The 14,130-nt window shown below is 39.2% G+C and overlaps 1 protein-coding gene across 3 annotated transcripts in view; it reads left to right on the top strand.

The window, feature by feature from the left end:
* The first annotated feature begins 7,958 nt into the window (after positions 1–7,958).
* The window catches only part of LOC108691821 (forkhead box protein O-like), a 169,196-nt gene continuing 163,024 nt past the window's right edge, over positions 7,959–14,130 (top strand). For all 3 annotated transcript variants that reach the window (XM_018199737.1, XM_018199735.1, XM_018199736.1), the window contains exon 1: positions 7,959–8,646. In XM_018199737.1, coding sequence (XP_018055226.1) covers positions 8,188–8,646 — 459 coding nt within the window. In that variant the 5' untranslated portion in view covers positions 7,959–8,187. The remainder of the gene's footprint in view (positions 8,647–14,130) is intronic.

Here is a 14,130-nt window from a genome sequence, read left to right as displayed (position 1 = left end):
AATTAATATAAATTCTATTAAAATATTGAAAAATAATAATATATTAATATAAAGAATGTGCATGAGGCAGTTTTTATGATATTAGTTTTTATCATATTTTATCATATTATGTTTGACCAACAATGAGTAATGTAGAAATCGGAAAACCTTTAGAAGCTACACAACTTTGAATCTGTAATTTAAAGCTGCAAAGATGTTGTAGAAGTTTGTATTAAATTGATATACAAATTAAGGTACTAATCAAAGACAAAATAAAACAACTAAAAGTACATTCTTTTAAATATCAGAAATTTCAAAAGTAGCTTATTACACTTCTTGGAAGAAGAAATTAAACAAACAGATTTAAATTGTTTGCATATTATAATATATTTGATTAATGTTATACAGTAATGATAATATTAAATCCAAGGATAAATATAAATCAGTCAATGCGAGCCAACACAGATTAAACGTGTGCGAAATCGTATACTTTATTCTTGAGTAAAAATTGACAAACGTTTCAATCCTTTCGATTGGATCTTTCTCAATGTAAAAATAAAATCGATAACGTATAAATTTAATATAGAAGATGCAATGCGATGCGAAGCAAATTGGAGTATCGTTAACATACATATATTCATAAAATGATAATAATGCTGTCTAACAAATACTCAAATCTCTACACTTCAGATTATGCAATAATGTTAACGATGATCTGTGAGATAAGACACGTTAGCACAAAGACGTCAGCGAGTATGATAATATTGAATATATTAAATATTAATATATATTTGAAATAAAAATTAAGATTATGCGTATATAATTTTTCTTATTTCTTCAAATGACGTAAAATAAAATAAAATATTTAATATATATATTTCTGAAAACTATTTACGATATATATTAGATAAGTATTATAAGTGATTATCTGTTAGTATGAATGCTTTATGGTACCGTATTAACAGTAAAATCTATCATCTACATTGCACAATTGATATATAAAATTCCGACAGAGTGAAAACTTAACCCAACTACATGAGTGAGTCATTTGGATCCGAGTGAAAATTTTAGTCGGCCGCAATTTTTATATAGTTAATATTGAAGACAGCATTGAAGTGAGGGGATAAAAAACTTGGAACTTTTCTCTGTCGTGGAATCTTTCGCTGTGATGCAATTCTTTCGTTGTTATCTTGATGCTAATTATGATGCAATGAAAGTTTGGCTTAGGTAACTTGGACTCGTCAAATATAAATTTGACAGATTTTGCCGAAAGTGAAAATTCGTTTTTAGTAAGTGTCTGTTTATTAGTGCTGTATTCATATGTATGTAGTATATATGTTGTGCGCTTATAATTAAAACGCATATTTATTGTAAAAAAAAAAGCAGAGAGAAGCGTCTTGGTGAAACATTCTATTTTCTCGGTTATAAAATCGTGAGTAAATAATGTCGAAATCATTATAAATTTAATATAAAATATTTTTATTGCATTTTTAGAAGAAAATATCCGATACATGTCTTCGATATCATTATTCCGAGCATGCATAAAAATGCCCTCATTTCATTCATGCAAATAATTATGCTTTTTGGAATAAATCAATATAATGTATTTTTTTTCTTAAAGTTTACATTTTCCTCTTTTAAAAACACTACTTATTTTTATTTGTATTTTTTCTTATCATAAGAATATGATTTTTGGAAAAAAAACTATGATTATTGTACTCTTTTCAAATTGTTCTTTAATATTTTTTGGCTTAACTTTTTCAATTATTATCAAATCCTTTTCATGTTTTGATATTTCGATTCTATATATTCTGGCATTTCATTAAAAAAAAAATATTTTCCATTGAAATTTGTAGTAATTATAGAGCCAGTCAATAAACGCTGTGAATGACTTGGGTAACTCGGACGTAAATTACGACTTTAAAACGAGACGTGTATAAAAAATGTTTATAATAAATGTTTAATTAACATTCTTCATGATGCTTCATTTTAAATTAAATCAGATTTTTCTCGTCAATAATTATAATTATATTGTATTATAAGACTGTAAAAAAAAAATACATATCTATAAAAATAAAAGAGTCGTGTAGCTCTTCATATTTTAATTATTAATTATTGATATTAATTATAGAATATATTTATTATATAAATAAATATACACGATCCAATTACATGTTCATTCTCATGGAAACTTCATAGACGACTGCACTATCCTAACTTAGCCAACGTGAGATGTGCGCTGCATACGCGAACTATCGACCCGTGATAGCCGCCGATCGAGTTAACGAACGTCGTAATTCGCGTTTATTTTCATAGCCAACTAAACAAAAAGTTACACACAGCGGCGGTAGAAACTCGATGAGTGCAACGCTCGTTAACGTAACAAATTTAGCAGGCTGGTCGGATTCGATTCGGCGTAAAGTAAGCTCCGGAATTGGGTTGATGTAATTGATAGTCCGAACTTATACTTTCCTCTCTGCCCCTCCCCTCCCTCCTACTCTTTGGAAGAATCTAATGGTTGCGAATTACCGGCAGCTAGCGCTTTCTTTCACTTGGCCCTAATTTTCTCCGTATGTGCAATTTCACACGATAAAGTTTCGCACTTAGGGCCTCGAAATAATTCTTTTCGCCCCGAAAGATCCACTTTTCGGGATAAACGATTACCCATAAAATATGCCGCAACTTTAATTTTACGGAATCTTAAATGGTATTATTGCAATCGAAATAACAGAGTGATATTATAACACCTACGTATCTTATATTTTGAAAAGCATTCAAATTACTTTTCGAAACGCAGTATCCACACTGCTGATACTGCACATTCGACGCCAGAATTCTGAATTTAATTTATATATTCGCGTACTGTATGACGTGGGTTAATGTTGATATGAAATGAAAACCAGATGGACACCCTTGGCGTTAAAAGTTCTGCAAATGTGAATCTGCAGGAAATATAGAATCTGTGTAATATATCAGTGTTTAATTAGAGAGCGGAAGTCTATTTTTAAAAAAGAGAAGTCTTACAGCTTTTTTTTAAGTAAAATTTGTTACAATTTATTATTTCATTGTATTCTTTGTCTCAAATTGTGACATACTGTTTCAACGCCACTTTATATTGGCTTTCCTGTCCTGTGAAACATACAACATGTACGAAACTCAGAATTAATTGTCTATGTCTGATGTTCACTCGAATAAATTTAAAAGTAAGTATATGATAAGATTACATATGCCAGCAGACTTAAAAAGACTTAAAAGTCCAAGTTATATACTGTCCTCGAAGTAAACAGCTTGTATGTTTTTCATACATGTACCTTTTTGGATAGATTTAATCGGGATCGTACTTGAAAATGATTAGGGGTTACGGACTACTTAAAGATGCTAAAATCGTGTTTTCCGTTGTTTATTATCCAGCACATATCTCAACTCTGCGCGAAAGAGATACATGCTTAAGAATTGGATTGAAGGGATCCCATAAAAGGGTACAGTCGAAATAAAAATCTAGGAACGATCAAAAAATTTCAAATCTTTTGTAACTTTTATTATGTCACATCTTTTTAATCCTGGTACAAAAAATAGTGGATAACTCTTTCAAATGAATACGCTTAAGCATTATGACAGCAAGAACAAAGGAAGAAATAATTGAGTAATATATATTATATAATTACATTTACATTTACTTGAAATTTCAAAAACTCGAATGAAGTAGGCATAAAAATTGGCAGATATATAAGGTTTTATTATTGTATTATTGTTTATACCAAGTGTATTTTTTTTTGAATTTAGAAAAAAATTTACAATTGATCACATGTCAACATGTTTGGGTTTTTTCATTGGATTTTCGCGCGTACTGCTTGCAATTATATTTTCTTTAATACTACTGTACGTACTAAACTCAGTCAGCAGTCTCATAATCAGTCCTTTTCCGGAACTTTTTAATGAACAGCTAAGGGCTTCAGCAATTTATTACTGGTGTAAAGTAAATGAATTTAAACTAATACAACGCATTATACAAGTATAATTTACAATTAGCTATAGTTAGTTGCAGTACTCCAAATTGTTTGTACAATTACTCGATCAGGTAGTCCTTAAGAATCCATTCATCTTCTATTTATAGCCAGGCGGCATGTTCGCGCGGTTGTACACGAACGCGGTGAGCTATGGCGTGCTGTTTTTAGCTCACGCGCAAACAACATTGAGCAATGGGTGCATCGGGGATATCCGCCGGACAATCGAAGGTTCAGAGTGCATAATTACACATGGTGACAGTACCCCTTAAGTTAGCTGCCCGCACAGGACGATACGGATATACACTCGCGTGTACGTGTTTGGCCACCACCAAGCGCGTCGTCGTTTCTTGTTTCAACTGGGTTGCAATGGCCGGATTTACCTGCCCTTTCAGCAGCACTGCCGACTTCTTTTTATGGATGGGGGATATCTTCAGCGCGTGGGATTTATGTCAACAGACCTCGGACAATGGCCGAATTGAAGGACGGAGGAGGGTTTCGAAGTTATTCGATCGGCTCAACAACATCGAGCACTGGCGAATAATTAAGAGCGCATAAAAAGTACCAAAGAATCTGTTGTGATAGAAAGTGCATTTAATTGACGGTATCTTTGAGGACGGGTAAACAGTTCCTTTGAATACTTTGGGATATGATCTCGACGGACCACGTCGAAAATAACTACGCAGTTAGAAAAGGTTGTAGCTTTGAACAATACTTTGGACATGTGCATCTTAATCATCTTCTGATGTGCGTACTTTTCAAGAAGGATTTTTAAAAAGAGACGTAAAACCATTAAAATTATCACTAACATTTTAAGGAGATTCTATGACGTTTTAAGAAGATCCTATCACTTTAGAATCCACTTAAACTGTTAATGATAATTTTAAATATATTTATCTCTTTTTAAAAGTCCTGATTATACGAACATAACTTTGAAAATATCTTAAATTCTTTGTAAAGTTTTTTGAGATTCAAATTTATTTAGATGACCGTTTCGATTCAGTTGAATTATCAATATTAACTGGAAGATTTTATCATAAGAATAATTCATGACAGTTCGCTTGCATAATATCATTTCTAATTTTAAACACAAAAGATTTTATCTAAAAATTTGTTTAGTTTTTAGTTTCATTGTTTCTATCGATTTATCAACTTGTTTATAAAAATGTCACACACAATCTTTAAGTCGGCATTAAGAAATTACTTTATATCTCTTTTACAATGACCACTCGGAATAAATAATCGATGTTCGAAGATGTTAACAATTCTTCAACTGAAGAAGAGTTTGAAGGACTCTAAAATAGATCCAATAAATAATGAAGATGAAAATTATGTTATTATAACTTTTTTGTCCACTGAGGATGATTTTGAGAATCTTCTAACCGAAACGTTTAGAGAATCGTTGTACATTGAATATTTGAAAGTAAAAAATCTAGTTGCACTATCAGCGTGCTAAGCTCACTGCCTCTTTTATTGACACTGTATTATTTCAAATTATAATTTATTGAGCTTCTGGAGCCTTAGCATTAATTTTTTTTAGTCTCTTCTTTTTTTAATGCACATCATTTGAAATATAAAAGGCAACGTGAAAAAAATCTTTCTGCCGTGTAAACAATTATTTAAGACTTTATACGAAAGCGTAAAAAAAAAACCGAACTATACTTGAATTTTTTTCGCCAAATGCTTAGACGAAGAATTCACATCCGGCCGTCGCGCCGCTGCGATACAACAATGTTCGCGAACATATTCAGGAATGTTTCATGGCTTTCGGAGGACGCTGTACCATTCGATAGGCACGCAGACCGAAAACAACAGGCCGAGTTATTTCGATCGGTCGTTGGGAATCTTTGGATTCTACAAGTCGCAGAGCAGTGATACGAAAAAGTACCGGAAGGGTTGCCGCAAAATCGAGTCGAGAGAACGTAGGACTATCGCGGCGGAATGGTGGGAGGAGATACGAGGTTGAGAAGAGAGATAGGACAGGATGGACGGAGGGAGATATGAAGGAAAAGAAAGCAAGAGAGAGGGAGAGAGAGAGAGAGAGAGAGAGAGAGAGAGAGAGAGAGAGAGAGAGAGAAGAGAAGCACCGCGTGCAAATTCCCTCCCCGCGGATTCTGTGCGCAGTGCGATGCCTAACCCTAGGGGCACAGCGTATACCCCTTTTCCCGCCCACCCGGTAGACGAGCAGTACGAGCACGCTGCACTCTCCCTCCTCAACTCCCGTCGCGTTCTTTCGTCCTTTTCCACCTTGGAGACACGGCATGATGCTCTGTCCTTTTTCCTCATTCGTCTCCCACTCCTTTTTACGTTGCACAAAGTTGCAATTTATAGCCATCTCTCTCGCCCTCATTCGTCCTTCTCTTTATCCCCCACTATTGCCCGTCTCCCACTCTGACTTTCTTACCCCTTCCGAGGCAGCCGAGACACCCACCAGCTACGCTACTCTACGATACTCTCCGCGTACTCTCCCTACCGTTTGCCGAGGATACTTGTCTCTTCCTCGTTTCTCTCCCTGCTCTCACACTCTCTCTCTCTCTCTCTCTCTCTCTCTCTCTCTCTCTCTCTCACGTGCCACGCCGTCGGACGATCGGCGCGCCGAAGTGCGGCGACAGGCGTCGCAAATTCGCTCCTCGTAACTTCGGCTCCGCTCGGTCGGTTCCGAGCAATCCGAGCGCCGGTCGGAGGAATTTCGCCAGTATGCGCCGCGCTGCCTTGCCGGCAAGTTGTTCGTAGTGGATAGGTTTTCTTTCCTTAGACGATACGCGCGAGAGAGAATCTCACGTCGTTTCTCACGAGGTTTCGTCACCAAGCGAGGCGATTCTGTTACTTTCTTCGATCGAGGGAATCATCAATCAACTGAACGATAATTTACACACACGTCATTTACGTTTGCAGAAATTTGCAAAAGTCGAAGACTTGCGCAAGATCACGAGAGGAGTATTCGCGCGCGCGGAGCGACAGCGCGTGGAGGATCCGAGGATATCGATGAGAGATATCAGGGGGAACGGTCTTCCAAGGGCAACGAGAGCACCAAAGGTCATCATCGCCATCGTCGGTCTCTCGCCGTTGGCGGTCTCTACCGAAAATCCCGCCGACCATACAGAAGGAGAAGAGTCTTGGCCACGTGAATCACGTCGCGATACCGTGCCCGAGCAGCCATCGTCAACGACGACGACGTAGAGCGTACATCTACCCGTAGCGGGCCAACTTCCTATCAAAACATGGCCACGTGACCCCCGGACGGCACGGCTTGTAAACACAGAGTTTGACCACGTGGTCTGCTCCCTCTTTCCGCTGCTCCGAGCGCCTATCTGTTTCTCTCTCTCTCTCTCTCTCTCTCTCTCTCTTCTTTTCCTTTCTCTCTTCCTCTCTCCTCGCTTCGCCGAGCTTCGCGCTCCGGTTGTCTATCTCTCTCTTTCCCTTCTCGCTCTCCTCCGCCGCTGCCACGCTCTTCTTCTACGTTTCTCTCGCTCACGCGCGCCTTTCGGCACGCAGAACGGCTCCCGTCGGAATCCTCAGTTGGTTCATCGCTGTCGACAGTCGCACGCGAGCGCAGTCGATTCGCTTCCTGCGAACCCGTCGTCGTCGAACCATTGCTCCGGCACGGAGCTTCGTCTCCCGGTGTGCGTGAGAGTCGATTTCGTGCCTCGCCTCGCCTCGCCTCAGCTCGCCTTGCATCGTGGCGCGTCACGTCGCACATTCCCATCTCGCGCTCGATCGTTTTTGATTCGATGGTGATGTTGAAGAACCTGACAGTGTCTAAAAAGGGTTAAGGGACGACGACGTCGGACGTGAGTGGCGGCAGCAGCAGCAGCAACACCGCACTGACTCGAATTCGGCGCGAACAAGCATTGCTACGAGTCTTCATCCAAGCGGTGACGTAGGAAGGCCGTCCAGCACACATAATCACATACACACACACACGTGCGCGCGCGCACACATACACTCGCGCGCGCACACGCGCGCGCGCACACACACAACACACACACACACACACACACACACACACACACACACACACACACACACACACACCCATAAACCCACGTACACGTACAGTGATTCAAACGCAGCCCGACCGGTACCGCGTGAACGTGAACAGAATTCCTTCCCAGTGTCATCGATTGTAGATTACCGATCTCCGTTGGAAAATTACGCATACGATCGCGAACTTGATCAGAGTTGGCAGAACGGCCCGGCAAGTATGATGGATTCGGTGCCGGTCACAGCGTCGGGGTCGATGACTCCGTCGCAGCAACAGCAACAGCAACAGCAAGCACAGAAGAAGGGAGTCTCGTTCGAGTTCTCCACTTCGCCGGACCTGGAGACCGGATTCGAGCCGCAAACTCGCGCACGATCCAATACATGGCCGTTACCGCGACCAGAAGGATACGTCGAGGGTAACGCGCCAACCGCGAAGGAAGGCGCCGAAGGCGGCACGCCGCCCCATCAGGCGCAGCTCGCCCAGGGTCTCCTACCGGTGAAGAAGAACTCCTCAAGGAGGAACGCCTGGGGGAACCTCAGCTACGCCGACCTCATCACCCAGGCGATCACCAGCGCGCCCGACCAGCGGCTCACCCTCTCGCAGATCTACGAGTGGATGGTCCAGAACGTATCCTACTTCAAGGACAAGGGTGACAACAATAGCAGCGCCGGTTGGAAGGTAAGTGAATTTTCGCCTCTCCCTCTCTCGAGTTCACGACATTCCTTCGACTTCCGAGAATTCCGAGGCAGATCGGGCTCGGGTTTGCCAAGATCTAATTTAAGTCACAACATTGAGAATTGAAATACTTTTCTCGAAACGTGTCTTAGATCAGGGACGTGTAGCGCAACCATTTAATGTTAAATCTCTCTATTTCCCAAGAGACATTTCGAGAAGCGCGTACATACATATGTATCTTAAAGTACAGACATATGTATCGTTAAAAGTGATAGTGGATGACTGTGATCTAAAACGCAGAGTTCGTACTTTCGACATTGATTCTATTTGAATAATCTCATATTTTTAAGCAATTTTTTTGTCACTTTTTGGCAAGACGTTTCTTTTTCATAATTGCGCACTGAAAAAAATATTTTAATTAAACCGACAAAAAGGCTCAACAAAAATGACATTTTATCATGACATGATAACCAACCATACCAGAAATTCTGTTTGGTTTCAAACGAAAATGTGGTTTAATCAGAACATTTCTCTCTCTCTCTCTCACACACACACACACACACACACACACACACACACACACACACACACACACACACACACACACACACACACACACACACACACACAAAATCAGAGTACAATATAATAATTCTTCTAAAACCGATGATTCACGTGAAACGCGATAAAACACACCGCACGCTGTTCACGTTCTCAAAGTGTGGCCAGTCAGAGTTTCATTTAATGCAAGAATCGCGCGATTTTTATCACGGGACGCGAGAATCAAGTAACCGAGTTCGAGGTAACATGCGCAGCGTGAATGCGAGCCCAAGTCACATTCGGAGTCACGTTTACGCGGTATGAAGACTTCCGTTTCGTATGGAAACAATTGTGACACGCGACAGTGCGAAGGTTAGACGCGAGAATTCATCCGGCTGGAATTTATGCGAACGTAACGATATTTTTGATGATTCACGTTATGCGATTACATTACGAACGGACGTTTCACAGAGACGCCTGAGAAGAGCTTCTATTTCGTAATTAATGCACTTTTCTAACTTGATATTATAACTCGATAATATAATGATGAAAAAAAAATGTATAATCTTTTTGTCGATTAATCTTTAGTTCTTAGCTTAATTATAATATACGTTGATTATTAAATTTTATATAACAGGGATTGATTTTTAAAAAGTCAATGAAATTTGTGATTAATTCTAGATTTAATTTAACAATAAACTTTACTTCTGAGCTTAATTGAAATTAGTGACGCAATTAGTAACGAGAGTTATGGTTTATGATTACCTATACTTGCATTTCTCGCCTTGATGAACGGCAAGGTTCATGAGACATTGGCATTAACAATGGGGATCACGATAACATGGTGATAACTAGCAAAACCCTTTGGCACACCTCTGATGATGTATGATTATTTTTGGAGAGAGAGAGAGAGAGTTGTGTACATTGTCTTTGGAACGATGACATTTTTTAATTGTTCTCTGATTGTGTGAAAATATTACTCATATTGTTTTACTTTAGTATTTTTTTAATTAACGGAAACTGTTGATATCTTGACAAGTTTGGAAAAGCACTACGTATTTTACTGTTGATAAGAACAAGTGCTTATCAGAACGATAAAAAGCGATAATATATCGAGCGCTTCTTTCTTCTGTAACCGAACCTATTTACATAGATCATATATGCCCATCATAAACTTCAAAATTATGGCATTGCATTTTTATTACGATACAATCTCCTCTCACGGAAAATAAAGGCTATAAATAATTATCACCGCAAAATAATGAAACGGAAAGACATAACTGATTGTCACGAGTGAAATAGAATTTTAAACCAAGTGATAGTCCGATAAGTTATTAATTATTAATTAATAATAAAATAGCTTGTATAAAACGACAGTTGATCTTTTAATGATATTAAACGAATGTAACGCATATACGAGTCGAACAAAATGTTAGAACTGCAAAGCGAATGTTTATGTCGAACTATTTAGCGCGGCACGCGCATAATTAAAATGTTAATAATGCATTATAGTGTTTATAATTATAAAGCTCGAGCTCCTGGTTCGGCAAAGCTCTGCGTTACACATTGCATACAACAGACGAGATATATCGTTTTACGTATTTCGTTACGGTGTGTCGCTAATTGGCTGTCAAATTTGAAATAATTCAATCTTGGAAGTTTGAGATTGCGTGTAATATGTAACAGTTTATATTCTTCTTCGTAAGTATCGTGTCAATCTGCTTTGTTCAGTGATACGGTTTAAACCGTAAAAAGAGAAAAAGAAATTTGTTTAAAATGGAAAAATATTTGTTCGATGTTTCGAGTTTATAATTTGATATATTTTTTTAATTCTTAAGTATCCTTCATTATTCTATGGCTATCTGACATCGATGACTCACTTAATTTTTCAAATCTTAATATTTTAATAATCAGCACACAATTGAACTTATATCTTTTTAATATAAATGAAATTGTAAAAATTTTATGTAAATTTATACAAGTAATGTACTGTTCTTTATTTACACAAAGCTACAGTTAATATATTTTCTTTTTAACGAAATTTAAATGAAAATAGTAAAATTTCTAAATCTATTTCTGAATCGCGTTTATAAGTCGGTTCGTTATTATGGCTGAAACAATATGTGTAAAGCATTAATAATATATGATTTATATATACCATTCAATATTTTCTACTTGATTATAAATTATCTATGCTTTAAATGTATTTCGTTATAACAATTTCGATGTAAAGTGCGAAAGAATTCATTATAAAGGGAGCAAAATACATTTTTTTCATTCTAAACTCGCTGCGTTTGGCACTTATACTGTTTCTAATCCTAGTTCATTACCTATATTCGGAAAAAAAACACTCTTGTACGGCGGCACTTGGAAGAAAAAAAACGATATTACCGCAAAAAGTTTATATTCATGATTGCAACAGTTGAAAATAATAAAGTTATTTTGACGTAGTTGAGTTATGGAGGAAGTTATTGTAATTTTTAGACATCTAGAGTTAATAGTCTAATTGTAAGTATAAAGGTCTTTCATAACTCTTCAGCGCCTAATGTGTCAGATGACAAATGTGCTTTCTTTTATTTTTGTTATTTAAATGAAATATTAGAAATTGCCAGTTAGGCACCTACGACACTTAGCTACTCAATTATCGTATGTCAAGTCGACGCGTTAAACGCGCGGCAAGAATCCGCGCTAAAAATCCAACAGGAGACAGGGACCGCATCTGCGAACTTGTGGATGCAAGTCGTGCAGAGTGGCGACGGCGACGGCGACGACGACGACGACGACGACGACGACGTGGTATGCAATCACGTGGCATAGTCGAGATGAGGAGGGGGGAGGGAGAGAGAGAGAGAGAGAGAGAAAGATATCTGTATCTTCTCCTGTGCGAGCGCGCGGGAATGCATACCGACGCGAAATGCAACGCGGAGAGTTTAAGGCCCGTTTACACCGTTCGTCGTGCGCGATGTGTCGTCGTCGCCATCGCCATCGCCATCGCCATCGGCTGCCGCGGCCATCATCATCGACGTCGCGTCGGGTCGAAGTACACGCATAAATCGATGCCATCGGACAGACAATCGTCGTTGCTCATTTCGTTCTCTCAAACGTCGGCATTATTTATGCGCGGGTTGCGCTGCACGCGAAAGCGCCCGACAAAAGTTCAGGGATACGTTCTGAGAATTCGTCGAGGAAAGAGAGATTCCTGCGTGCGCGTTTAACGGCTCGTTTCATTCAACGACTTTCCTCAACGTCCCATCGGTCATCGTGATGTCGGAAGCGAAGAAGTCGGAAGCTAAGACTCGCACGTAGAGCTCGCTTGTAGTTGAGTACACAGTTCTTTTAACATACCTGCAGTTCTCGAAACAATGTTAATTTTATTTATTACAGGCAAGAGGCTCATTATAATCGACATATTAACGACATAATTATAATTGAACAGGAGCCAAAATATCCTTTTATCACGAGGTTTTTCGCGATCGTTATACTCTCAATTGCACAGCGCGAGGAGTTAGAGAATTTATAGTAACATGATTGCAATTCGAGTAACGCATTGCGAGCACAATAATTGGTGCTCCCTCCGGCGTACAATCGCGCCTTGCTCATCGAGGAATTTCATTAGGCCCCAGCCAGTGCGATAAACGTAGGATGCGTTTCGTTGCCGCGTTATGAATTATCCTTTACCGCGCGTGAATCGGGCAGACTACGTCTAAATGGTAGGGAGACCGGCTTGCCAAGTCTGAGACATCCTGTATGGCGGACACGACACGACTCGCAGTCCACAGACTCGCCGCGAGATTCGACATAATGACGCGGCATTAAAATCTGATTAAATTCACTTTTCAAATTATCACTAGATTTACGAGCGGGACGTGTCGAAGCAACGAATCTCGCGTTGCGAAGAATTTCATCGCGCAATTTCATTATGCCCATCCATATAATGGCAGTCTGTAACAACGAACAACGCCCGCGCCGTATGATCTATAATGATCGCGCAGGTATTCGCGTTCCCGCAAACAGATCCTTAAGTCGTCGCGTTACGTCGCGTCACGTTGAATATCTCCTCCCTTGTGTGGCATTAGCGCAAGTTTGAAATTCTAGCGCAATAGAGACGAGAGATGTTGAGAAAACACACATCGATCAAAAGGTTACTCATCCGTCTGATTTTAAACGCAGCGCAGCGCCGTGCCGTGTTGTGATATCTTCTTGGCGCTCGTCATTACAAAACTCTCCCTACCCATGGTATCTTCTTCGACACCGAGCTCTGCTCGGTATCCATCCATGGCGATTAGAGGCGGCCCGCGCCTCTTTAATGACCGACAGAAGAGAGCACTCGGCTAAATGTCCGGCTAAATCTCTTCGTGATATCTTCCGCGCTGTTACGGCACGGTAGATACTGGAACACTACTGGTCAGTGAAATCGGAACGCCGCACCGCGGTGAATACTGGATCCTTCTGTGAGATCATTATTCACCGGATTATATATCTGCGGGCTCTTGGGGAAAGGAGAATTAATCGGTGTGTTTCTCAGAAATCGCGACTTTATCTTTAATGGCGGATTTTTTCATAATTAAAATTATCATCATCATTAAATTTAAGGTACGGGCTTCTGAAGAGTTTATCGAGATTATTTGTGTCACGTTCTATGCGGGTATTGTATGTATATATGAAAGGGTAATGCCATAGGTACGATCATGAGGAGGATCAAGAACCTAATAATTTTATATATACAGCATGAAAAGAACGATTTTGCTCTAAATCAATTTACACCATTTCACATACAATCATTTAACAAAATTTTTATTATTTGCAGTATTAGCTAAATTTTTTAAGATACTTTAGCAAAACCGTCCTTTCTTTGTAATATAATTTTAACATTTTTGAACAAGAATTATGATGAGATTATTGAAACTGGAAGGAATTCTTTATGTTGTAAGAGAGAGAGAGAGAGAG

This window comes from Atta colombica, unplaced genomic scaffold (genome assembly GCF_001594045.1).
Source record: "Atta colombica isolate Treedump-2 unplaced genomic scaffold, Acol1.0 scaffold52, whole genome shotgun sequence".
In the NCBI taxonomy this organism is placed as follows: Eukaryota; Metazoa; Arthropoda; class Insecta; order Hymenoptera; family Formicidae; genus Atta; species Atta colombica.
The sequence above is the reverse complement of the archived record's forward strand: the minus strand, read 5'-3'. Positions and strand labels throughout refer to the sequence as shown.